The sequence below is a fragment of the Phodopus roborovskii genome, unplaced genomic scaffold (genome assembly GCF_943737965.1).
Source record: "Phodopus roborovskii unplaced genomic scaffold, PHOROB, whole genome shotgun sequence".
NCBI lineage: Eukaryota > Metazoa > Chordata > Mammalia > Rodentia > Cricetidae > Phodopus > Phodopus roborovskii.
Window position 1 is genome coordinate 2,209,416 of NW_026125489.1, and position 25,708 is coordinate 2,235,123.

At 53.7% G+C, this 25,708-nt stretch overlaps 4 protein-coding genes across 4 annotated transcripts; 2 read left to right on the forward strand and 2 right to left on the reverse strand.

Annotated features, from left to right (window-relative positions):
• Positions 1 to 2,064: 2,064 nt before the first annotated feature.
• On the forward strand, positions 2,065 to 4,815 carry Tspan31 (tetraspanin 31). Its single transcript, XM_051176150.1, has 6 exons — positions 2,065 to 2,270; positions 2,846 to 3,013; positions 3,518 to 3,598; positions 3,907 to 4,038; positions 4,464 to 4,577; positions 4,670 to 4,815. Exons 1-6 carry the CDS (start codon positions 2,208 to 2,210, stop codon positions 4,742 to 4,744), a joined length of 633 nt encoding a protein of 210 aa, XP_051032107.1. The 5' UTR covers positions 2,065 to 2,207; the 3' UTR covers positions 4,745 to 4,815.
• A 607-nt stretch (positions 4,816 to 5,422) lies between these two features.
• On the reverse strand, positions 5,423 to 8,208 carry Cdk4 (cyclin dependent kinase 4). Its single transcript, XM_051176145.1, has 7 exons — positions 7,960 to 8,208; positions 7,679 to 7,814; positions 7,399 to 7,566; positions 7,180 to 7,289; positions 6,542 to 6,592; positions 6,298 to 6,433; positions 5,423 to 5,790 (listed from the first exon to the last, which is right to left on the reverse strand). The coding sequence occupies exons 1-7, from the start codon at positions 8,175 to 8,177 to the stop codon at positions 5,698 to 5,700; spliced, it is 912 nt and encodes a 303-aa protein (XP_051032102.1). The 5' UTR covers positions 8,178 to 8,208; the 3' UTR covers positions 5,423 to 5,697.
• Positions 8,209 to 13,010: 4,802 nt separating this feature from the next.
• Positions 13,011 to 16,321, forward strand: Marchf9 (membrane associated ring-CH-type finger 9). Its single transcript, XM_051176143.1, has 4 exons — positions 13,011 to 13,406; positions 14,419 to 14,574; positions 15,066 to 15,258; positions 15,473 to 16,321. The coding sequence occupies exons 1-4, from the start codon at positions 13,050 to 13,052 to the stop codon at positions 15,805 to 15,807; spliced, it is 1,041 nt and encodes a 346-aa protein (XP_051032100.1). The 5' UTR covers positions 13,011 to 13,049; the 3' UTR covers positions 15,808 to 16,321.
• A 3,516-nt stretch (positions 16,322 to 19,837) lies between these two features.
• On the reverse strand, positions 19,838 to 23,648 carry LOC127215682 (25-hydroxyvitamin D-1 alpha hydroxylase, mitochondrial). Its single transcript, XM_051176142.1, has 9 exons — positions 23,454 to 23,648; positions 22,689 to 22,879; positions 22,101 to 22,303; positions 21,812 to 22,012; positions 21,508 to 21,680; positions 21,200 to 21,372; positions 20,946 to 21,024; positions 20,290 to 20,487; positions 19,838 to 19,966 (listed from the first exon to the last, which is right to left on the reverse strand). Exons 1-9 carry the CDS (start codon positions 23,646 to 23,648, stop codon positions 19,853 to 19,855), a joined length of 1,527 nt encoding a protein of 508 aa, XP_051032099.1. The 3' UTR covers positions 19,838 to 19,852.
• Between the last annotated feature and the right edge of the window lie 2,060 nt (positions 23,649 to 25,708).

Below are 25,708 nucleotides of genomic sequence, written 5' to 3' on the forward strand. Positions count from 1 at the left end.
TTTGTTTGTTTATTTTGTTTTTTGTTGTTTGTTTTGTTTTTTGTTGTTGTTTTTTGTTTTGTTTTGTTTTTTGAGGTTTTTCTGTATCGGCTGTCCTGGAACTCGCTCTGTAGATCAGGCTGGTCTCACACTCACGAGTTCTGCCTGCCTCTGCCTCCCAAGCACTGGGACTAAAGGTGTGCACCATTATGGGCCAGTCGTTATTTGTTTCTTGTAAAAATGTATTTATTTTCTGTGTATGAGTGTTTTTACGTGCACATATGTATGTGCCTGGTGCCTACATAGGTAAGAAGGTATTGGGCTTCCTGGAACTTGAACTATGGATATTTCTGAGCCACCATGTGGGTGCTGGGAACTGAACTCAAGTGCTCTGAACCTTGGAGCCAACTCTCTAGACTGTTATACATATTTTCTCGAGGATGGTCTATGAAAAGTATGTAACCATCTTTACATTCGGAGATAAAGGGATTAGGTTGGATTATTTACTGGACTCCATAAAAATGGACTAAACTGTTGTAACTGAGTGTTACTGGATACTGGGTATTGACTAGGGCATTTTATAGACCCTAACTCATTCGGTGCTCACAACAGAACAGCAGTCCTTAGAGAAGTATTGTTAGAGGCAGATGCATTGCCATCTATCTCCATTTTATGGCTGAAGAGGTAGGTGTAGAGGGCTTAATAAGTGCCTGGCCGGTACAGATGCTAAGTCACAAAGGTAAAACTGGTGTGGTTAGACTCCAGCATAAGACTAGACTGTAGGCAGGTCACATGATGTGAGCATGTGTAGACTCAAATCACCGTGTGGATTAATGGGGAGTTTTTTTGGGTTTCTTCCCACCAAAGCCACTTTGTTCAAGAGGAAGGGAAGAGTTGCTCCATTTCTCAGTCCTATTCAAAGGGCACTACCTCTAAATGCTTATACAATAACGGTATTGAATAGCCACCCATTATCCCCCCATCGGGAGTGAAAATATGAAGAGCTGGGGGCTGAAGAGATGGCTCAGTGATTAAGAGCACAGGGGTACAATTCCAGCACCCACATGACAGCTCACAACTATCTGCAACTCCAGGTCCAAGGGATCGGACTCCCTCGGACAGACACACATGCAGGCAAAACGCCAGTGTACATAAAGTAAAAGTAAACAAATGATGAAATGAAGGCATGGACAGTCTTTATTTATTCATGGTCCAGTCCTGTCCTCACACCTTGTGTCATTTTGTGCAAGCCCAAAATCAGGTACGCACGTATTGTAAAGATGCAGAGTGCTCTGCGCCTGTGGTTTTGTTACAAACAGGAATGCACCGGCCTCAAATCACTGTTTCCACTTGAATCTTTTGGCATGTTCACGCTGCAGAGGAAGGAATGCAGAACAGAACATGCGCACTAGTAGACATTTAATAAATGTTGGGCGGTGGTTGGCGCACGCCTTTGATCCCAGCATTCCGGAGGCAGAAGTAGGTGAATCTCTGAGTTCGAGGCCAGCCTGGTCTACAGAGCGAATTCCAGGACAGTCTCCAGAGATACAGAGAAACCCAGTCTCGAAAAGCCAAAAAGAAAGGAAAGAACAATGGGTGAGGATTTGCCGGCTCTTGCTGTGTCTGATTTGGACCCTAGCTGGGCCACATAGTTCAATATTTGGCTCCTGTTGGTGCTCCAGAGTATGACGCACGAACAACAAAACGATGGCATCATCATGAGATCATCCTGACACCTGGGGTATCCGGCGGGGAAGGGCCAGTCTTGAAGAGGCGGAGCCCCTTCCTCCCTCCCCCCCCCTACAAGCCCCTATTTTTCTGTTCACCTGAGTCCCCTGAGGCTCTCCTCGGACTCCTAGAGTCGCACCTGGAAGAACAGGAACCCAGGCTTTTGAAGTTTAGAATCTGGACCCTAAGAAACTGTCTAGAAACGTTCTCTTCGATTTTTTTTTTTTTTCTTCAAAGTTTCGTCCAATGAAGAAACTGAGGGGAGGACTGGGAGGCGGGCTGGTGACGCAATGCAGATTGATTGGCACTGAAATGCTGGAAGTCCTGGATTAGCCACGAGTCTCGCCAATCCAGAGGTAGGGGTGGGGCGGTGCAGGCGCAGAGAATTGGTTCGGCTGGCTTGGATTTAAAGCGATAGAAGCTGTTGGAGCCCTACAAGACGGTCCCAGGTACCCTCCCCTCCAGTCCTTGGGACCATTTGGGTCCCCAGAACTGGGGAGATGGTTTGTGGCGGATTTGCCTGTTCCAAGAACGCGCTGTGCGCTCTCAACGTCGTTTATATGGTGAGGTTTTGGAGGTGGGGGACGCTCTGGGGCGGAGAGAATGGGGAGAATTTCTAGGGGACTTCCGGTGGGGAGAGGGGTTTACGGGGGAAGGGTTCTGGGAAGCTCCCCAGAAACTTCCGGCGAAGAGGGAATTCCTGGGTACTTCCGTGGGAGAGTAGAGACTTCCGGTGGTGAGGGGGCTTGTTTGGTGGTGGAGAGGGTTGGACCGAAGACTGCGGGCCTATAGTCCCAGTCTCCACCTGTGCTCCGGTTTCTGCCCAAAATAGAGACGCCGGACAACCCTAAGGATTGTATCCCGAGACGCTACTGCCATTGCCTCACTCCATCCCAGATATTCCCAGTAACTTGCAAAGCGCGCCCAGGGATGAGTAGCTCCGAAAGCATACCTCAGTTGGTTACCCTACTTAGTCCTTGCAGCCTTTGGCTGCGCTGCATACTGGACTTCTTTGGCGATGACAGGGTCTCATGTAGCTGGCACTGGCTAGCCTGGACCTTGGCTGTAGTGCGTGCGGGATTACAGGTGTGAGCCACCACACCAGGCTGAAACATATCCTACTTTCTGTTTCTTGCAGCTTGTGGGCTTACTGCTCATTGGCGTGGCTGCCTGGGGCAAGGGCCTGGGTCTGGTTTCCAGTATTCATATCATTGGAGGAGTCATTGCTGTGGGCGTCTTCCTTCTCCTCATTGCAGTGGCTGGACTCGTGGGGGCTGTTAACCATCACCAAGTGCTGCTCTTCTTCGTATCCTGACCAGGATTGACTAGGGTCCCCCGGGCAGGCTTTTCCTAAAAGGGTTGGGAACCTCAGACGTGTCTGCTTGTTCGTATTCTGTAATTCACAGAAGTTGATGATTTTGTTCTCAACTCGATAAAACTAGTTTTAGGAGCAGAGAAGGGCCTTGAACTCTGTCCCCTTGTCCGCCACACTGCAGTTACAAATTACACTGGGTGAGGTTTTAAAAATAAAAAATAATGGGATCATGCTATGTAATCCTGGCTAGCCTGGAATTCACACCAGGCTGGCTTTCATATTGGGGTTTTTTAAAATTTAACTTTATGTGCGTTGGTATGAAGGTAACAGGTCCCCTGGAACTTGAGTTATAGACAGGAAACTGCCATGTGGATACTGGGAATTGAACCTGGGTCCTCCGGAAGAGCAGCTGGTGCTCTTAACTGCTAAGCTGTCTCTCCAGCCCCCAGGTATTTTAAATGGAAACTAGATCTTTTTGCCATAACTTCTTCTCAGTACATGATCATTCTTGGCTTGGTCTTCATCTTCCAGTTTGGAATCTCTTGCTCATGTCTGGCTATTAACCGAAACAAACAGGTAAGGCGGTGATGCCCTTTCAAATACTTGCTTGCTATGTCTACCTTTAAAGGATAGCTCCCTTAACCTGACCCTTCCACACCTTAATGCTCAGGTCCACTACTTCAGAGATGTACATTTTCCTCTGACATGTATGGTTAGTTCCCCAAGATGTACTCAGAGGGAACCTGAGAAAGACTTGGAATTGTCTGTGATCATGACCTGCCACCCCATTTCTGGGGGACACTAGTTGCCCTTGCTAGAGTTGAAGCGTGTGAACTGAAAGCTCAATGTAGGGACATTAATGTGCCTCTGCCTGTGTGTTCTAGATGGATGTCATCAATGCATCGTGGGGGGTCATGAGCAACAGTACCCGGCATGAATTGGAGAGAAGTTTTGACTGTTGTGGCTTGTTCAACCTCACAAGGCCATCCCTACAAGATGACACTTCCTGTGGTGCAGTAAGTTGAAGGGTGGGGAGTGCAGCTAGGAGGAAATGGGTAAGGGCCATGCCCAGATACGTGACCCCAGTGTGAACCAGCAGCCGTGAACTGGGCTGTTAAACAGAGGCTGCACAGGGCATTGGTGGAGCACGCCTTTACTCCCAACACTGGGGAGGCAGAGGCAGGCAGATCTCTGTGAGTTCTAGGCCAGCCTGGTCTATGAGAGCTGTTTCAGGACAGCTTCCAAAGCCACAGAGAAACCCTGACTCTTAAAAAAAAAAAACAAAAAAACAAAACAAAAAAATTGAAATAGAAGCTGCAAGGATTTAGCCAAGTGGGCCTCCAGTCTGGGAATGTTCAAGTATCAGTTATTTCTGGAGACATTCACTAGCTACTTGGATGGAGCAGGCTAGCATTGTATCATATTACATGTTTGTCATCAGATGTGCAAGACTAGGAGTTCTGCATGCCAGATGTGTGGGGAGAAGTTCCTTAAGCATTCAGACGAAGCCCTGAAGATCCTAGGTGGTGTTGGCCTCTTCTTTAGCTTCACAGAGGTAATGATCCCCATTTCCTTCACATAGACACCCATAAGCCTCAAATCCCCAAATCCAAAGATAACTTTGCTCTCCCCCCCCCCCTCCTGTAGATCCTTGGTGTCTGGCTGGCAATGAGATTCCGGAATCAAAAAGACCCCAGAGCCAACCCCAGTGCCTTCCTGTGAGACTTGACCTTCCAGACAGGACCTTTGTTAGCCCAGGCTGGTCTCCAACATGCTGTGTGGCCAAGGGCGACCTTGAGTTCTGGACCCCATGCCACAGCCTCCTAATGGTGGGATGATAGGCAGGTCCTCTCGGCAAGTCTCTTACCCTTGGCTTTGCTCTCCCAGCTGTTATAGCCCCCTAATTCTTGAAAACCTAGGGTCATTTTCCCCCTAAAACATTTGTTTTGATGGGAGCAAGATATAGGGAAAGAAAAACTTAATACCTCTTCCCTCGGAGAATGTAGTGTACTCCTAGAAGCATGGACAGGGCTAGAAGCTTTTCATAACTGGTTACCTTCCCCTTAAGACACCTTAGCCTGGCTCCAAGGACGAATCAGGAAGTATCAGGGGAAAACTTCCTTGGAGCGAAGGGTGCCAGGGCCTCACGCATGCTAGGCAAGTGTTTCTACCACAGAAGTCTTGTCCAAGCCCCAGAGTGAAGGAGTGACTTCAAACTAAAGCCATTTTAACTGAATATGCAGAGAAAGGAATTGAAAGTCCCTTTCCAATCTTGTCAGCCAAACAGCTGGATTAGGTCCTATGTGACAGTCTACAGACAGATTGTTCCAAGTGGGCTCTCATCTCACAAAGGCAAACCCAACCAGAAAAACCATTAAAGGGGAAAAAAAGGACAAAAAAAAAAAGGCCATATTTCTTTGTCTTGTTTTGCTGTATAAAAAAGATCCCAGTATAAATCAGGGCGGGGAGAAGAAGACAGAGACACCTACCCTTTAGTGTAGAGAAAGGGGAGGGTAAGAGGGCAGGCCTCATAAGGAGGGGCGGGGAGTGTCGCTCAAGGGTTAAAATATTTTCTGTAAAAAACTGGAGGTGTCTCCACAGCCCCAGAGGAAGGCACAGGTTGAGGTTCTCGCCACTGCTCAAGTGTCCCGAGGAGAGTTGAGCTGCTAATCTTCTCACTCTGGGTCCTGCTCTTCCTTGTGTAGGTAGGAATGCTGCAGGGCTCGGAAGGCAGAGATCCGCTTATGTGGGTTAAAAGTCAGCATCTCCTAAGAGGGGAGGCAAAGGTCAGAAACCAGCCAAGGAGGGTGATGCCCATCCTGACACAGCTGTGCGGGTGTTTGCTGGATCTCACTCCGCTGGCCACTCAAAATAGCAGGAGAAACTCAGCCTGTCCACTAACCACACATCTTGGTTCCGCAACGGCCTGGGCCCTCAAGAGCTGCTGTGTTTCTTCTGTGTGTGCATGTTATGTTCAAGTCAGTGCTCACACAGACATCAGTCTGGGGCGTTACCCTTCCCTTCCACCCTGAGAGGTTCCTGTCAGGGCTGTGTTCGTCAGGCTATCTGGCCTGTGAGCTTCCAGGGAATTCTAACTCCCGCCTCCCATTTGGTATTAAGAAACATTACAGCAGCTTGCTGACACACATAGCTTTTACACGGGTTCTGAGGATTTGAACTCAGGTCCTCACACTTAATGCCCTAAGAGCTTTGCCGGGGGGGGGGGGGGGGGGCCTCCTCCCGGACCAAGCATGGCCCACACCCATGGCCAATACCAGCAGCAGCTGCGCTCCAGATTCCTCCATCTCTGGCACCACCGACTGCACTGGCCGTGGCCCTCTGGGGGAAAAGGCTCCTCGGGGCAGAGACACCTCTCTAGGCCAGTCATCTTCTGGGGGCAATCCAATGAGACTGTAGGGATAACAGCTCTGCTCAGGGGGGCCCTTGCCCAGCTCGCACCTCCAGGACCGGCCGCCACCTGGAGCTGAGCGGAGTTTCCTCCCCTTGTCGGACACTTACTCAAATATCTTGCCCAACTGGTCAGCTTCAGAGTTCCCACAGAAGAGAGGCCTAAGGAAGAGAAATATTCCAAGCATATATTATTTCAAAAATAAGGGAATGGTAACCACAAAGTGGCTCAGACTAGAGAGAACAGCAGATAAAGGAATGTAAACCTCCTAATCCCAAGACATTTCAGGGATCTTTGCCTGTAACCCTTTCTCGTTTTAGGCAAGTTGGTGAACACGATCGGGATAGGTTGGGACTATAGAAGGGTGGCAGGACACAATGCAAGAGCCTAGGTTGGGGGTCCAGCACGGTATATACAAAAAACGGTCAAGAACAGATATGTCTTGTAAAAGATTCAGGGCTGGGGAGTGTAGTTTAGGGCCCAGTGTATGTGCAGTTCTGATCTCAACCTCTAACACCGTAAATAACAGCAAATGCCTGGTAGAACTGAAGGCGGCTTAAGCGGTCCAAACCCTGAGCCAGGTGGTGGCGGTAGCTCGCTCACACCTTTAATGCAGAACCAAGGAGCAGAGGCAGGCGGGTCTCTTGAGTTCAAGGCCAGCCTGTCCTACCGAGGGAGTTCCAGGGACAGCCCCCAAGCTACAAAGAGAAACCCTGTGTCGGAAACAAAAGAATTTCAAGTCCCATACTTTCGACGAAACATCTCTGCAAAGATACACCCAACGCTCCACATGTCCACAGGTGTTGCGTATGTAGACTGCAGAAGAACTTCGGGAGCTCGGTACCAAAGAGTAACAACCTAAAGAGAAGAGGAGGGAAAGAGGACGGAGCAGTGAGGGCCCTTCTCATCCTCCTGGGCTTTGAGAGCATCAAGTACAAGATGCCTCAGCCGCCACCTTTCTACTCACCACGGGTGTGAGGGCCATCTGGTAGCTGTAGATTCTGGCCAGGCCAAAGTCAGCCAGCTTGACCGTCCCATTGCTTGTCACCAGAATGTTCTCCGGTTTCAGGTCTCGGTGAACAATGCAATTTGCATGAAGAAAATCCAGGCCGCTTAGAAACTGTCTCATCAGGTCCTGGTTTTGAAGGAGAAAGCAGAGAACGGAACACCATGTAACACGCTCAAACACCCCAACGACCCGACTACAAAGACCCCAATCCACCTCCCACCGTGCGCTCTCTGCTCACCTTGACAGTCTCCACTGGCAAGCCTGGCGGGGGTGCTTTGTCTAGGTACGTCCTCAGGTCCTGGTCTATATGCTCAAACACGAGGGTAACCTTGATGTCTCGATCAGTTCGGGAGGTAGCACAGACATCCATTAGCCTGACAAAAACCAACGGTGGCCAGCCGGTCAGTGTCCTTTGTTCCAACGTGGCCTCTGGATTTCTAGGGTCCCACCTCCCGACGACCACACCCCTGGCTTACAGACCCTAATCTTTCCTCCCCACTCCCAACCCAACCTCCTCACCGCACAACATTGGGGTGCTCGAAGGCCTCCAGCCTCCTCAGTAAGGCCACCTCGCGGACCGTGCTGATGGGAAGGCCCCCTCCAGCTCCCCCTCCGTTGGGAACTCGCACACTCTTGAGGGCCACAAAGTGGCCACTGTGGGGATCTCGGGCCTTGTACACCGTCCCATAGGCACCGACACCGATTTCAGCCACCGGTTCGTAGCGGGAGGTAGCCATTCTCGGAGATCTCCTACAATCACAGAGGCTTCTAGAGCCAAGCCCTCCTCTCCTTCCCAGCTAGGAGGGGGATGACCCAGCAGTTAACAAAGGAATTCCTGCCCACGGCCGCACCGACACAGCCGCCCATCCCCTCCCTCCGCGCTGCCAGAGCCCGGCGCGGGCCTCAGGTAACACAAAAGACTCTCCCATCAAGCCCCCGGCCACGTGATGCCCTGGAGGGGCCGGAGAGAGTGCATTCCTCCCGGGGTGGGGGCATCGCACTTGCACAGACCACAGCAGCACAGTGCACGGCGCTGGCCGGCATCGAAGGTTCCACGCTTTACCCTCTTAACATCGCACCCGGGCCCGCGACCACAGAGGCCCCACTTCCCGCCCTTGGGCCACCCTTGCTCAGCAGTGGGGGACCGCCGGGGCGGTGCCGGGGCGCGCGCTGGCCCCCGTCGCTGCAGGCGGCTGCACTCACCTCGCGCCCGGCCGCGAGCTGCGGAGGTGGCCCTTTATCTGGGCCCGGGAGCCGGTTCCTGCGGCGCCATACACCGGGGATCGGTCCCGGGCAGCTGGACGCTTCGGGCCAGACCATAGACTCGGGCCGCGAGCTAGAGAGGCCCCCTCACCCCCACCCTCACCATGTGACCAGCTGCCAGAGAGGCGCGCGGAAACCGGGGGGGCGGGGCCAACGCCGGACGTTCGCGGCGCGCACGTGACCGCCCGCCCGCCAGCCAGCCGTCCCTCCATCCACCCATGCGCAGTGGGCGACCCGGGAGGGGACGGGGCGGGGACTCCTCCGCGCCCACGTGACCTGTTGCCATCCCACGTGACCCCGCTGGGCGCTGCGCTGGGAAGCGGGGGCGTGGCTACGCCGCGCGGCACGTGACCCACTGCCGGTCCCTGGCTGCCGAGGGGGTGTGTGGGGGCGCGGAGGGTGGAGCACCAGGCGGTGCCATGGCAACCGGGCCAGCCGGCTCTCAACTCTGGGCTCAAGGCCGAGCCTGTGCGCATCTCTCGTCTCGCTCTGCGTCCGTCCGTCCGTGGGCGCGGCGGGAGGTCGGGGTGCTGGTGGGAGACCCCGGTACCAGCGACGGGACCGTCACACTTTCACTCCAGCGCCATGGGCAAGGAGCATTCTTTCGTAGACCATGCCTTCCTTGGTTTTACTCATTCATTCAACAAAATCTTACTAAGGGCTCCCTTCCAGTTGGTATGCGATGTTTTTGTTTTGGTGTCTCAGCCATTCGCCCTTTGAAGTATTGGTAAGGATGTCTAACGTAGGCACGTGTGGCCCCTCATGAAACACGGAGTAGAGGATTCCTATCCGAGGAGGGAACTAGGGCTAAAAAACATGGATGTCAGGATTAATATAGTCAGCCACAGCAAGAGTGGCAATGTAATGCCCCCCCCTCTTCCTACTTGCAAACCTCCCTGGGAATATTAAAAGCAGCAAGGAGTTATTGGAAATATGGGTGCTTGGTGTTTTTGGTTTGGTTGGTTGTTTTTTGTTTTTGGAGACAGGGTTTCTCTGTGTAGCTTTGTAGAGCAGGCTAGCCTCTGTCTCCTGAGAGTTGCAATTCTGAGATTAAAGGCATGCACCAGTACCGCCCATCAGGGTGCTTGGTCTTAAAAGGCTCTTAACACTAAGACTCTGTATTGCTACATATGATTGTGATGGTACATATGAACAGATGAAATGATGACCGTGGACAAGGGCGGTCACCAACACCAATTCAGACCACCACATTGCCCGCGAACGTCTTGCGTTCCTCTGCAAACCTGCGACTCCTCATTGGTGTCACATTCCTTTTTATTTTCAGTGCAGATTTCTTAGAGTCACTCTTGACCTTAGCGGCATCTCCCAAGTGGTCTCTGCCCACAGAACTCTAGTTAACAGGTAGATTTGATATTCATTGTGTTGTGAACTCCACCATTTGAGGAATAAAGGACCATGTACCCATCTGTGAGAAGCTGCCTGAAATCTAGAGCTACTTTAAAATTGTTTTTTTTTAGCGGGGCTGTGGTGTAGTATGCCTTTAATCCTAGCACATGGGAGGCAGAGTCAGGCGGATCTCTGAGTTTGAGGCCTGCCTGGTGTGCAGAGCAAGTTCCAGGACAGCCAGGACTACACAGAAAAACCCTGTCTCAAAATAAAATAAAATAGGTTTTTGAAGCTAGGAATTGGAGTCAGTATTTTCTTATGTGGTAAGCATCTGTTCAATCCCTGAGCTATGATCACAAACACTGAACTCTGAAATCATATTTGAGACAGTGTAGTTGAAGCTGGCCTTAAACTCAGAGCAATCATTGTGCCTTAGCCTCTTAAATGCTGTTTTTTTCAGCCATGAGCAATGACTCTGTGTGTGTGTGTGGTTTTGTTTTAGTGAGATAAGGTCTCCTGTAGCCCAGGTTGGCCCTGAGATAGACATGTAGCTAGGCTGGCCTCATGTTTGATTGCTCCGTCTTGCCAGTACTAAGGACGGAGGCACACATCACAACCACTTTCTTCTTTTTATTCCTCCTCCTCCTCCTGTCTTGCCATGTAGCCCAGGCTCAAAGAGTTTGCTTTGAAGTCCAAGTTCTTGGATTCTAGACCTGAGCCACCACACCCAGCCTGAGAATCTGATATTACCTGGTTTGCCATCTACTCTGTTCTAACTTTTCTGGTTGAGGATGTAGCAGTGGTGGGTGGTGGGACATGGTGGCACATGTCTTTAATCCCAGGAGGTGATTGGGAGGCAGAGGCAGGGGGATGGCCATCCTGATCTATTTAGTCTGAGAGGGGTGTGGGAGTAGATGTATATGTGTCATAGATATGTATATATACATATATACACACATACATATATATACACACATACATATGTGTGTATACATATATATGTATACATATAAGCCGTATATACATATGAATGTCATTGTAACAGTTTAGACTCAAAGATTAACATAAATCATAATCAAGGACAAAATGAAAGGCACGCAGGGCAGATTTCCTCTTGCAGCGCTCTGTTGCTTCTTGCCGCCAGGGAGACGGTAAGAAAAAGATCAGTGTCTAAACCGCCTAAGGGGTTGAAGGAGTGGGTGTTCCATTGGCTACATTCCTGAGGCTGTTTGGGGTCTTTAACTTTCTGAAAGGCTAAGTATCTGTGAGCTAATTAAACTGGCAACACTGTTTTGTTTGGTTTTCCCCTGAGACAGGAAGGGTCTCAGTGTGTAGCCCTGGCTGCCCTGGAACTTGGTAGACCGGGCTGGCCTGGAAATGACAGAGATTGCCTGCCTCTGCCTCCAGAGTGCTGGCTTTAGAAAAGGCCATCAGTGACTGGCTCAGTCACTTTATTTTTGCTTTTTTGTTTGTTTGGTTTGGTTTTCCCAATACAGGTATTACCTGCTTCCGTGCCTCTCATGTGAGCATACTGCAGCTTGCTGTCCTTACAGGGAAAACTGTCTTCTTTGTCTGCTTAACTCCTGCCTCCCCTTCATTCATCTGTCTACCCAAAGCACTTGGACGTTTTGCGGAAACATGACTGCCTTCGCTACCACTTTCCATTGAGGAGTCTTAATCTGGCAATCTGTCCTTGGTGCGACTTGCTCATCGCCTCCCCTCCCTCTCTGTTAATTACTCTTTTACTAATTAATTTTTTTTTTTCTAGGTGTCTTTGACCCAGGGGGTTCCCCGGGAATCCTTTTCCCTCAGCCTCACAAAGAGGCTGAGAGGGAGGGTGTAAATATAAAGCTGAAAAAAAAATTGATAGGTTGGTAGTAGCTCTAGGGGTCAACTTGAAACAAAGATGTAAGCGTGCATGTGTGGTATTCACTCCAGAGTAGTGGAGCTGAGGGTAAAGGGGGGGGGGTTAGCGAGAAAGACACGCCCATTCCTTTGGTATCCCTTCTGCTCACACAGCGCCTTCACACATTGGAAGCAATCGCTTGTTTCTCACACGGTCTGATCCCAGTGCTGCACACCACCGTCCATCTCTCAGTCCCGCACCCCACCCGGCACCCTTTACAATCTTTTGTGTGTTGCTGGGGTCCACCTCTTGCCCACTCCCGCACGTGTCTCGGCCCTCGCGGAGCTCTCCCTAGGCACGCTCCCATTGTGCATATACCTCCGTGCCTCGCTCCACCTGCAAGCCTTGGACCACTCACCTTCCAGCTCACTCCCACCGTGCGCGCGCACACACCTATTCTTCTCCCAGGGTACACACTCCCCTCGGTTGGCCCCTCCCCTCCGCCCCTCCCTCCTTCCTTGTCTCGCACACTCGCCCCGCCCCTGGGGACACCTGCTCGTGCTGGGCAGGGCGGGGATGCGCAGCCGCGGCCCCTTCTCCTCCGCTCCCCCTCCCCGCCCCACCCCTCCCTCCATCCCTCACCGGCTCCCCGGCTCCCGCCCCGCCCGCCCGCCGCTCCGGGGGGGTCGCCGCCGCCGCCGCCGCCGGAAGGAGCCGCCATTTGCCACCGCCGAGCGCACGGGCCGAGCCGAGCCGGATCCGCGAGTCGGAGCGGGGCTGGGGCCCGGAGCACGGCGATGGGGGGCGGCCCCGCCGCAGGAGGACCGGGGCGCGTCAGCCCCGGCGCCCGGCCGGCTCCGGACCCCGACCCGCGGGGCGCGGCGCCCTGAGCCCCTTCCCCGCCCCCTGCCCCTGCCCCTGCCCGGGCCATGCCTGCCCACCCTGCCGTTCCCGGGCTGACGGCCCTCTCGGCCCCGCGGGCCCTGGAGCCCCGGCGGTGGCAGCAGTGAGCGGCGCTTGCAGGCCGCGGGGACCCCGGCCCGGCCCGGCGCCCCGCGCGCGCCCCCCTCCCCCGGCCTTGTCCTCGCCCCCTCCCCCCGCCGCCCGGGAGCCCCCCTCGCTCGCCGCCCCCCGCCCCCCCGGCGCCCGGACGATGCTCAAGTCTCGGCTCCGCATGTTCCTGAACGAGCTGAAGCTGCTGGTGCTGACGGGCGGGGGGCGGCCCCGGGCCGAGCCGCAGCCCCGGGGGGGCGGGGGAGGCGGCTGCGGCTGGGCGCCCTTCGCTGGCTGCTCCGCCCGGGACGGCGACGGCGACGAGGAGGAGTACTACGGGTCGGAGCCGCGGGCCCGGGGCCTGGCCGGCGACAAGGAACCGCGGGCCGGACCCCCGCCGCCGCCCGCGCCGCCGCCGCCGCCCCCAGGCGCGCTGGACGCCCTGTCGCTCAGCAGCAGCCTGGACAGCGGGCTCCGAACCCCCCAGTGCAGGATCTGCTTCCAAGGCCCCGAGCAGGTCAGGCTGGCCCGCCCGAGCACCTGGCTGGGCTGGGCGGGGAGGGGAGGGGGCGCGCACCTGGGGTGTCCGGGGAGACCGGAGCAGGGGGCGGGGCCTGGGGGAGCTGGGCGGGACCCAGGACCCCGAATGGGAGTGGGGTGAGCATGGTCTGGATGGAGACTCCTGGAGTGTGTCAAGATTGGGGCAGGGGGCAGGCGGGGGCTCCCAGGATGGGGTGGGGCTCTCCTAGGAGGGCTCAGGCTCTCTGTCACCCATCATCAGAGAGCGCTGTCAGCACCTGCCCCCCTCACCTTAGTTAGGGTCGTCGCCATCAGCTGAGGGAACCTTTTCTTTTCGAGGTGGGCAGAAAAGAGAGCACGTGTGTGCGCACCTTGAGGGGAGGGGCCAGCCAGGACCTTGCCCCGCTCAGCAGGGGAGGCACTTTTTGCTCCCATCCTGCAACTTTCCACCTCATTCTTAAAGAGCCTTCTTTGTTTAATTTGATAAGGTAAAGTTGTCCCGGGATAGTGCCAGAGGGCGTCTCCGTGCAGTGAGAAGTGACTGCTTGACTAAAGAGGAGCATGAGCGTGTTCCGCTCTTGCCCCCAGAACGTCTCCCCATTTCAGTGTGGGAACCACGGTCGGTTTTATCCATCCCAGCTGGCTCAAGAGCTATATACTGGAAGTACGGTGGAGTGGGTGAAGGAAGGCACAGCTCAGCCGCTCCGACCCTCCCCTCCCTCCAGATCCTATGGAGAGGTTCCTCCCCAGGCTGTCTTGGTCACCTTTGCAATTTCTAGGAAAGGGAAGGCATAGGCTTCCCTCCCACCCCAAATGTAATCCCTCTGGTTGGAGAAGTTTTTCTCCAGCTCTGACTTCTTTTGTACTGCGGCCTTAGCCTCTTGCTCTGCTTTGGGTAAAAAAGCCCGAGTTTTTAAATGTAAGCACTGGAAGCGGTTTCCTCTCCAGGCGTGCAGCAGAAGGGGTCCAGGTGATGATGGCTGACGGGGCCCTCCCTTCTCTTCCTCCAGGGGGAGCTCCTGAGCCCTTGCCGCTGTGACGGCTCAGTCCGCTGTACACACCAGCCCTGCCTCATCCGCTGGATCAGTGAGAGGGGCTCCTGGAGCTGTGAACTCTGCTACTTCAAGTACCAGGTCCTGGCGATCAGCACCAAGAACCCACTGCAGGTGAGGTGCGGGGAGAGGACTCGGAGCGGGTGAAGGCCTAGGTATTCTTATTTTCTGTTTTCCCAAAGCCAGCTCCCTCCACCATTATGGCATTCCAAGACACAGATATTCTTGCCCTATTCTAGGGAACCGAGAACAACTGTGTGTGTGTGTGATGTTAATGATGATAGTGAATGAATAGACTCTGCTTCCTGTATGTCATTTGCTGTTTACTAACTCTTTTAAGTAGGTGTCATTGTTTCGCCTGTCTTTAGAAACAAGGGCGCTGGCATCCGCAGAGACTACATTCTTGTCTAAAATTACTTCACTAGTCAGAGATGGGGTTGAGACTGGAGTGCCAACCTGTACGTTTGGGTTTCAAAGCATTTGTCCAATCCGGCCTTTCTAGAGTAAGCCAGACAAGTGGTGGTAGTGTCTCATCTCAGGTTAGATCCAGACATGGAGAAGACAGATCTTCCCGTGACTTTCCGGAGCCTCTTTCTCCCACACAGTGGCAGGCCATCTCCCTGACTGTCATCGAGAAGGTCCAGATTGCCGCCATAGTTCTGGGCTCTCTGTTCCTCGTCGCCAGCATCTCCTGGCTCATCTGGTCCTCGCTCAGCCCTTCAGCCAAGTGGCAACGCCAGGACCTGCTCTTCCAGATCTGCTACGGCATGTACGGCTTCATGGACGTCGTCTGCATAGGTAAGGGCTCGGGTCTCCCCCTGCCTGCTTAGCAGCCCCCTTGCCTCACTCTCCTGACTTCTTGCCCATCCGCTTCAGTCCCACCATCACAGGCTGTTAGGGCTACCCCCGGGCCCCGTCCTCTGTAGCTGTCTCCTTCGTCCGCAGAAAGGGATGCTCAAGGGCCCACGGGTGGGCAGCAGCTCACCCTGGTCTCCTCATTCCTCTTGCCCAGGCCTCATTGTTCACGAAGGCTCCTCTGTCTACCGCATCTTCAAGCGATGGCAGGCAGTGAACCAGCAGTGGAAGGTCCTGAATTACGACAAGACCAAGGATATAGGAGGAGATGCAGGGGGAGGGACAGCAGGGAAGCCAGGCCCCAGGACCTCAAGGACCAGCCCCCCTGCCGGGGCCCCCAGCCGGCCCCCAGCTGCCCAGCGCATGCGGACGCTCTTGCCTCAGCGCTGTGGTTACACAATCCTGCATCTCCTTGGACAGCTACGGCCACCAGATGCCCGGTCCAGCTCGCATTCAGGTCGTGAGGTTGTGATGAGGGTCACCACAGTTTGACCTGGACTCCAGGGCCAGGGATCTAAAGCCAGAGTGGCAGCCAGAGGCGAGCTCTCCTGGTTGCTGGAGGTACGGCCTAGACAAGGTGTCTGGGGCACAGTGGCCCCACCACAGCCTCAAGCTTGGAGACATTGTCTAGCCTCCACTGCCCACGGGGTAGAGATGCCTGGATGACATTCCCACCCACCGACACCGCCTCACACTCATCTTGAGGATGGCCAGCAGGCAGGCGGGGAGAACAGCTTTTCTTCCTGGAGAGAACCATCTTTACCTCAGCTCTAGGGCCTCCAGTCCCCTGGCTCCATCCACCATGGTGACTTGGTAAAGGGAGACCAATGCCAGAAAAACAAAAAGGGGGTGTAGACCCCCCCATCCCCCACCCCATGGCCACAGGGCATCTGGCAATAAGACTCTTAAACATTGACCTCCCTCCCGTTCCCTGCATGAGGGCGGGGCTTCCCCCTGCCCCACCCCCATTGCATGGGGGAAGGGCATAAAGAATCATTTATATGCACGCGGAGAGACTCCTTTCTCATCTGGGGCTTTTCCGAAGGCTGAAGGGTTAGCCCAGGGCACGGGGAGGTTCCTCAGCAAGCTGTGTTTGGAGTTGGAGGAGGGGCTCCCGCTTGCTGGTGGACAATTCGCTTTGGCTGCTAGGTGGCGGTGCTCAGAGGTAGCAGAGGACGGTGGACTGGCCACCTGTGAGTTACGAGTTACGTGATTTAGGAAAAAAGAAATCTGAGCTCCCCCGCCCCCACCCGCCCCCGTCTACCTCATAGAATTGGAATGAGGATAAATGATGGACAGGCTCAATGCTACTGCAAAGAGGATTGATGATGGTCTAGAAGGAGCTCCGGACTAGTTGCAGGTTCACTTATTTCAAGCATAGGTGGGGTACAGCAAATCCCAAAATCTGTTCTTTTTGTTTGGTCTTTGGTCAGATGTGGCGCAGGCGCAGAACTTGAGTGACAAGATGGATGCGGAAAGAAAGGGGAAATGCACACTGACTGTGCGGGTGGCCATGACAGGAGCCAGGACACGTGGCCCTCCCAACACGGGACGTGGGGGGGCGCTGGGGCCACTCAGCCTGTCCTGAGAACACCTGTGCTGCTCTATCAGTCCTTTCCAGGGACTGTGTCCCCCCACCCCAGAGATGGACACGGTCTCATTTAGAACAACAAGGGAAGGAACCTCTTCCCTGAGTGTTAAGTCTTTAATCCCAACCGAAACCGTGGCTGTTGAGGGTCACACTTGGTCCAGGCGTGCCCAGCTAGTGAGTGGTATTACTGGAAGGTAGAGGCATAGGAGAGCTGTTGTTTTACTAGAGAAACGATTTAGGAAATGTGGGTCCGAGGGCTGGGGGTGTGGGTCAGTGGGAGAGTGCTTGCCTGGTGTGCATGAGGTCCTGGGTTTAACTCCCATACCACCAAAAGTTATGTGGGCCAGCTTGAAGCTTGGTCCCTTTCTCCTGACGCCTGGGGGCTGGGTATTATGTGAATGATGGTGTCTATTAAGTGAACCATTCATGAGCAATTAAAAAATTCCTTCATACGTTGCTAAAGTCAGATCTGGAGGCATTTCTTATTATTGGTCCTCTAATAGAAGTTTCTCCCCTGCCTCCTCATGGAAAAGCTTGGAAAACAATGCTTGTCTCCTAACAGCCCACCTACCCTGAAGCACAAGAAACCTTGCCCCATGCCCCTCCAAAAGAATGGGGGGGGGGGTGTCCTTTGGCTGCTGTCCATGGTGCTGGCATCGGTTTGGCTTGTGGGTGTAGGAACCATAGCTCAGTGAAGAGGGACCCGATGCAGAGCTGTCCAGCTCACCAGTAGGAAATTTTACCAGAGACACAGGTCTCTACTTCCTCCCACCAGGGGACAGAAGGGTCAGGCTTGATTGATTTGTTATTGACAGGGGAACAGAAACCAGTGATTGCTAATGTCTGTGCTGGCAGAAGGAATTCGGGTAGATAAGACACACATGGGACTTCTGGGCCAAGCCTAGGATGTTCCTTATGGTGGCTCATCATGGAAGGTTGGGCATACTGAAGAACACACACACACACACACACACACACACACACACACACACACTTTGAGTCCCCAAGGGCCACTTTCCCCTCCAGCACCACTGGAGCTCTTGGGATGGGACCTGTGTGCAGCTATCAACATAATGTCTTGCCTGTTTCTGAGCTTGCACAGACTCTTCAGAGTGGCACTTTTGCGTAGTCTGGGCAGCACAGGAGGGTCCATACTTTATTGACTCCAGGGAAACAGGTCTGGACGCTTAGGCTGTTCTCCCCCTTCCCGCTCAGGTCTGCTAAAACTCAGGTTTCTTATGTTCGAGATGAACTTGGTGGTGGGTGAGTAGAAGCTGATACTTCGTGTACAGGAGAGACGAGAGAGGAGTAAGGAATGTACAAAAACCTTGGTGTCTGCACAAGGCTTCCAGGCATGCCTGCTTCTCTAGGTCACGCATGATTGAATCCCCATGGGAAGTCTACTGGCTGACAGTTTCTGTGGTGAGGGAGCCATGTTATGGATGGGCAGAGGGAGTATGAGGCAGCACCCAGCTACATGGGGTGGGAGGGAGGGAAGGAGAAAGAGGCAAGTCCCCACATGGGGCGGGTGATCTGGGAGCTGTACGGAGTGCTGAGAGATCATCTGGATGGAGGATGAGTTAATCGGGATGTATCACAAGGGGAGAACTGTGTGCAGCCTAGGAGGATGGCCAGAGAGTGCTGACTCAGGGAAACAGAGGTTCTCTTGGCCTGGCCCCTTCTGACTAACTGCTCCAGGGCTCCTGGCCACCTCCCCTTCTGCCTCCCAGCCTGCCTGGCTGACTCCACTTCCTTGCCAATATCCCTCTTTCTTTAAAGGGGGCAGAGTGGACATTCTAGGATCCCCTTCTATTCCAGTGGTCCAGGTTCCAAAAGCTCTTACCATAGTCAAGCCGCCTCTAACCCATATTGGCAGAACCCTGATAGCACCCAGACCCATTTTCCAACTTAGTTCCTACACTTTCTATTCACCACCGCCTCTTAATCTCTTCAGAGAAGCCAGACTCAACACTTGGCTGTTTCCCCTACTCATAAAAACATGTCTGGGTTTGTCACAAAACACTCTTCCAGACTGATCGATCATCAAGACCACCCGTTATTGAAGGAGTTGGCCCCAGGACCTGAGAAGCCAAGGTGGGAGATGGGGGTTGGGGTCTCTTGCCAGGAGGGGGAGAAGAGTAAACCCAACATTTTAAAACTTAATAATATGATATTGTTCAGTATAAAAAAGAAGACAGACTGGCAAGCCCAAAGATGGGGTGGACCTGCTTCAGATTGGTGGAAGTGATTCACTTTCCTGGGGGCAAGATTAAGAGAGAAAAGGGTTGGACAGAGCCTCCTGCCACAAGCCCCAGATTCCGTCTGAGAATGTCCATGGTGTTTCGTGGCCAGAGATAGACTCTGACGGGAGGCATAGACACTGATAAATCTAGAAGCTGTAGAGTATGTCTGTAGTCCCAACACTTGGGGAGGTGAGGTAAAGAGGGTTGTGAGTTCAAGGACAGTGTGAGCTAAAAAAGCCAGTAGACCAATGAGGGTTCATCACTTCCCACAGAGCTCACTCACATGCTTAGGAACGGATGCAACCAGGTGTACAGCAGATGCACAATCACTTAGCTCATGGCACAGTAAATGCTTAGACAGCGTGTTAATGAACGCTGTGTGAAGCGCAGGAGAATGGGTTGAATCCCGCCCCAGGCCACCCAGGGTTGTTAGTTAACATTCAAGTTGGCCCTTTAAGGGTGTGTTAAAATCTGATGGCTTTGGGCTTCGAGGAATGACCAGAAGTAGTGAGCAGGAGAAAGCATTGTGGGCTCTGTGAGGACCTGCTGAGTCAGGCCAAGTACACTCTGTACACACAGGCCAGGTCCTGCTTCCTCAGGTTGGCTCGGCCAGGCAGGCCTCAAGGGAACCTGTGCCTCTGGTGCCTAATAAAGGGTGTCCGGTTTGGAGAGAGAGGGCAGACAACTTCTTCCTCCCATAGGACTATCTGTCCACAAATTGAAGGTTGATGTTCCTCTCAGGTACCAGGACAGTCCGGGTCATGGGTCTGACTGGGAGAGCACCCGGTTCAGGGAGCACCTCAAAATGGGTCAGGATCTAGAAAGGGAGGAAGCAGGTTATCACTGTGGGTGGATCTACGGTGGAGCCTTGATTGGTAAAGGACATTATTAGCATCCGCAGGGCCACTGCCGGGATGGCATTGTGACCAGTAAGGGACTTCTTGGTCAATGAGGCAGGGATTATGGAAGAGAAAATGATAGTCCAAATATCTTTGCTTATACTTTGGACCTCTCATGGACCTGCCGATGGGACTGTCTGCCCAGTCTTACATATTCCGCTAGGATTGACAGAGGACAAGAGCACCCATGTTTATTGGGCCTTTTCAGTCAGGGGGATGGCATCAATTCTAGACCACTTACCTGGGCCAAAGCCATTTGTAGCTCAAGCTCTGCCAGGCGTCTCCCTATGCAGCTGCGTTTGCCAAAGCCAAAAGGAAGAGATGCGAAAGGGTGGGGGGCTGGACCTTCCCCCAGCCAGCGAGCTGGATTAAAAGAGTTTGGCTCTGGAAACTGGGCAGGGTCCCTTGAAGTGGCATAGTGACATAGAGAGACCAGCGTCTGGTGAGGGGAAAAATGTAAACTCGTCAGTCGGTAGCCAGGTTTCGTGTCCACACTTGCAATTCTAGCCCTCAGGAGGATGGTGAGTTCAAGGCCAGCTGAGGCTATATAAAAAGACCCCATTTCAACACTAGTCCCCTCCCCGCAAAAGCACAGAGTTGTAGTGAGGTAGTCCTTCTGTAGCACTGACCACGCCCATTGGGGGGTGGAGCTATGAAGGACTACCTCACTACACAGAGTTATCAGCATGAGCCTGAGAAGGATGGGAGACTATGAAGAGGAGCATCAGGGACTAGTTTAGAAGAAGGCCCTGGCTGGTGGTGGAGAACTTTCTTTGCTGCTCCATTTTATCTTAGAAAAGGTATCATGACTCTGGAAGGGGGGGGGACTCTGGAAAGGTTTTGGAGCGTGTTTGAGGGTGCCTTGGACCCACGGGGTTAACAGAAGGATCTACTCACATTTTGGGGGATAATATAGTCACCCACTCGGATGTCTCTGCCTGGGACACGGGAATTCCCGGGTACCACGGGGTACAGTCTAGGTTACAAAACGAAAGATGGATTCAGCAAGGTGAGGCTGGCCCGCGGTGCGCGCATTTGCTGTCCTTCTCGGGGTAGAGTGCTAGCATTCCCCTCTCACTCCATTCCCATTCACTGCCCGCTTCTACTCTGGCGTTTTCTCTGGTTCGGTTCCTACTCTTCTCCTGACTCACCTTAACACCTCTTTTATCACAGCTTTCATCAGGGGTAGCTGGGCCAGAGCGGTGGCTCCGGGGTGGGCACCTGAGCCAGGGGTCATGGCAGCTGCGATCTCAGAGTGAAGTGCGGACTGGATTTCCGGGTGCCGGGAGAGCTCGTAGAGCGTCCAGGAGAGCGTGTTCGATACCTGGAGGGACAGGTGAGACCATCTGAGGTGTCAGACATGGGAATCCTGCTGAGGGGGTAGCATAGGGAGGGAGGTGGTCAGGGGCTAAAAAAGTACTAAGGCCAAGCCTGGATACGTGACCAGAGTGAACCTCACCGTGTCCACTCCAGCCAGTAGTAGCTCTGTCACGTTCCCCACGATGGACTGGACAGACAACTTTTCCCGAAAGAGGAAGTGGGTTAAGTGATGACCAGACGGCACGTCCTCCTCAGGCTTTCCGGGTTTCCTCTGGGCTGCTTCGCCTTCTCTCTGCTCCACGTGCTTCTGGGCTGAGAAAGGAGGCACACTGAGGCTTTGTGATGTGATGCTGGCACAGCTTTAGGTACCCCAGCACCCCACCCCTGACACCACACACACACACACACACACACACACACACACACACACCCCTGTGCCTTACCAAAAGCAAACATCTGGTTCCAGTCTCGGCAGAGGCGGGCCCAGGGTCCGGGTACAAGACGGTGCAACCAGTTGGGCATTGCCATGGTCAAGAGCGTGGACACAAACACGGACCCCACTGCATGGATGAAGGTCTCTGTGTCGGGAGGGACTTCAGCCTCCAGGCATCCCAGGCGGGAACCCAGCAGCACGGCGCCTATGCCTGGCCGGGAGGTGGCGCAGTCAGACACCAGGCGTCTAATGGCCCCGGAGCCAAGTACACCAGTCCCCGACTCTGTTTTAGGATTCACCTTCTAGACCAAATTTGTAAAGCTCTCCCGCCACGTCCTGGACTAGGTTGGGTAGCCCAGACCCACGTCCCCGCTGGCGCCTCAGTCGTCGCACCAGGTCGCGGACCACGTTGTGCAGAGTTCCAGCATAGCCAGCGGCTGCTTGAGGCCGGAGGAGTAACGGTGCCAGGAGACTCCGGAGCTTCTGCCATTCTTCGCCATCCCTGCCCGGGTGCAGAAAGCGCGCATCAGGGGAGGTGAGTGGTGTGGAAGACGCTAGAGTGACCAGAAGTTCCTCGCCCATCTTCCCTCGCCCTTCCTTTTTACTCATTTCCTGCCCGGGGATGGGAGTGGGTTCTAGGGTAAGCTGAGTCACAGATGCTTACATCCCATTCCATCCAGATGCTAGTACGCTCGTCAATCCCAGCCTCAAAGGTGGGGGCAGGGGCGAGGACTGGGCTCTATCTGAGTTTGGGCAGCACAGACCAGAGAACCCGGAGATGCTAGAGGGTTGGTGGAAACTGCCCACCTCCCTCCAAGCCCATCTTGGCTGGCCACAGGGGTAGGCCAGGGATGGGGGACTGGAGGTCAGGGGGTCGAATCACTCACGCTGTTAGCAATCCGCAAGCCCGCTGGTGGCGGCGACGGTGCTCTGCCCAAGACGAGAAGCTGCAGCGCTCGGGACAAGGACCCTCCTGTCGCAGCAGCTGCTCCACGAGTGGAGGGGAGGCCACATACACTGTGCGAAGGGTCCCGAAGCTGCCGGACCATATCGGCCCGTAGCGCGCAGCTCCCTGCACCTGGGAAAACCCGCACAAGAGGACGTTTGAACACTTGGGAGGGTCACTTGTGCCAAAGCCAAGGGCGTTGGCTAGGCTTGGGAAAGGGGAGCTTTTCCCAGTGCCGGCCCAGGTGTGGCTAGCTTTTTCTCCCATCCCTTGGAAGTTTGGGCGGGAATGGTAAAATAGAGGAACTTTGCTTAAAGCAGACATCGAAGACTTCTCTTTGTTATCTGGCTGTAGCCTAGGGGGAGCAGTTTCTTTAAGGCTTCTCTGCTGGATTGCATCTCAAGATGAGCAGTAAGAGAAAAGGAATCCGCAGCTTTAAGCCGGAGCTGAAGGATAGATAGCACAGGGCTCTCACCATCCCGCACTCTTGTCCTGATCTGCAGGTTTCCCTGTCTATAAAGTGAGAGTACATCCCTTTGCCGGATGTAGGTACAGACTGTGGGGCGGTAGAACCGACTCTAGTTCATGACCCACAGGTACCCATTCTCACGGGTCTCCTTCCTGTGCTCTTCACTGTGGTCCTTTCTGCCATTAAAGCCAGTTCTTCCGGCTCAGTCCTAACAATGGCAAGGACTGCCCGTCTTACCTGCAGTTCATGTAGCCTGGACAGCCCCCCTTTGCAGAAAAGTTCTGCCAGGAAGCCAGGCATAGAGGGCCCAGGGATGTCAGGCAGACTCCGGAGACCAGAGTTGGGACCTCTAGAGGCCAGCGAGGCATCCAGCTGCCGAGGCAGGTGGGCTGGATGGAGCACTCTGGAGGCGAGCTTGACTGCCTGGGTCATGTTTAACGTTCAAGGAGTCAGCCACACTTCTCCAGGGCATCTTTTGCCCTTGTCTGAACCCCTTTATAACCCTTGGCCATGGAGGTGAGGACACCCCTCTCCAGCTCTTCAGCCAATCCCTTTTGCAGGGTGGTCTGTGAGGGAAGGCAGACCCAGGAATGGTGGGCGGGGCTGGGTCCCTGTGGTAAGGATTCCTCAGAGCTGCCCCTTGGTCCAGGGCAGCAGCCTAAAGTTCTCTTGCTGGGAAAGGCTATTCAGTGTGGATCTCAGAAGTACCTCCTATTCCCACCACCTCCCTTCAGACCCATTCTGAATTCCTTACTATCTCACCCTGAGATAAGATGGAAGACAGTTTGAGCTGCACCCCCCCCCCCCCGGGTATTCTTGGCTCCTTGGATTGCCCCTTCCCTGCTATGGGATCTACCTGAACTAGCCACAACTCTCTCCTCCTATGCCTGACACATAGAGGCAAGGCCACATGCGGGCTAATGGGTTAAAATGATATCAGCCACGTTCATCTTTTATTTATTTATTGTATTTTAAATGTTTTTTTGAAAGATTTATTATATATAGCGTTCTGCTTGCAGGCCAGAGGAGGGCGCCAGATCTCATTACAGATGATTGTGAGCCACCATGTGTTTGCTGGGAATTGAGCTCAGGTGCTCTGGAAGAGCAGCCAGTGTTCTGAACCCTTAATCGCTGAGCCACCTCTCCCTCCCCTCAATTTATTTATATGCATGATTTGCCTTTATGCTTGTGCGATGTCTGGCTGGTGCTGTTGAAGTCAGAAGAGGGAATGTGGATCTCCAAGCTGAAATCATGGTCGTGAGCCACTGTGAGTGCTGGGAACTGAACCCAGCTTCTCCACAAAAGCAGCACACACTCTTAACCATTGAGCTGTGGCTACGAACCCCTTTTCCTTTTGAAGACTTAAACTACCACCTCCAGACTCCATCCTTGCTTCTTTGGGGAGTTTCTTAGCTAAATAAGCCCCTTCCTTTCAGACACAGGGGGCTGTGTTTGAGGAATAGAAATGAAGGAGTGTCTCAGGGCCAGCAAGATGGCTCAGCAAGTAAATGCACCTGACACAAAACCTGGTGACCTGAGTTTGGTCCCAGGGACACACACAGTTTGACCAGGGACACACAGTGCAAAATGAGAACTGGCTCGGCTGAGTTGTCCTTTTACCACAGCCTCACCTCCTGCAAACAAACGGAAGTAATAAAAACAGGTCAGACGGTGATGCTGCACACCAATCCCAGCACTCGGGAGGCAGAGGCAGGTGGATCTCTGTGAGTTCAAGGCCAGCCTGGTCTACAGAGTGAGTTCCAGGACAGCCAGGGATACACAGAACTGTCTCAAAAACCCAATAATAATAATAATAATAATACAAAGGTTTCTTTTTCCTTTCTTTTTTGCAAAGTACAGAAGTTTGCAGACTCTTATCTTTGGACAGGATGGAAGCTAAGCACACCCTGAACCCCAAGCTCACTCAACCTTTTGGGGAACCTGTGGTCAGCAGTCACAGAATCCTACAGTTCAGGGCTGGAGGGATGGCTCTGCAGTTAAAAGCACCAGCTGCTCTTACAGAAGAGCAGGGTTCAGTTTCCAGCACCCACGTGGCAGCTCACAGCCACCTGTAACTTTGGGTCCAGGGGAACCAACTCCGTTTTCTGACCCCCAAGGGCCCAGGCATAAGTGTGGTGCACATACCTATATGTAGGCAAACACTCACATACACACAAATAATTAAAAAATGAGTTTCCAGTTTAGTCCCTTGTCCCTTTGTCCCTCCTCCTCTTCCTCACCCCATCGGGTACCATGCCAGTCAGTCAGCTTTGAAACTCTGGGATCGAAGGTCAGCACGGTAAAGGCCAGGGCCTCTGCCCTCTTGCCCTCCAATACTACAGAGACAGCAACAGTAACGCAGCAGGGGTGGCCCGGGCCAGACTGCAAGCGTGGGGAAGGTGGGGGGAGGCACGTGATACACACCGCAGCCCCTCTGGGAAACAGCAGCATGGGCATGTGGACACACACATCATCCCCAGGACTGCAGAGTA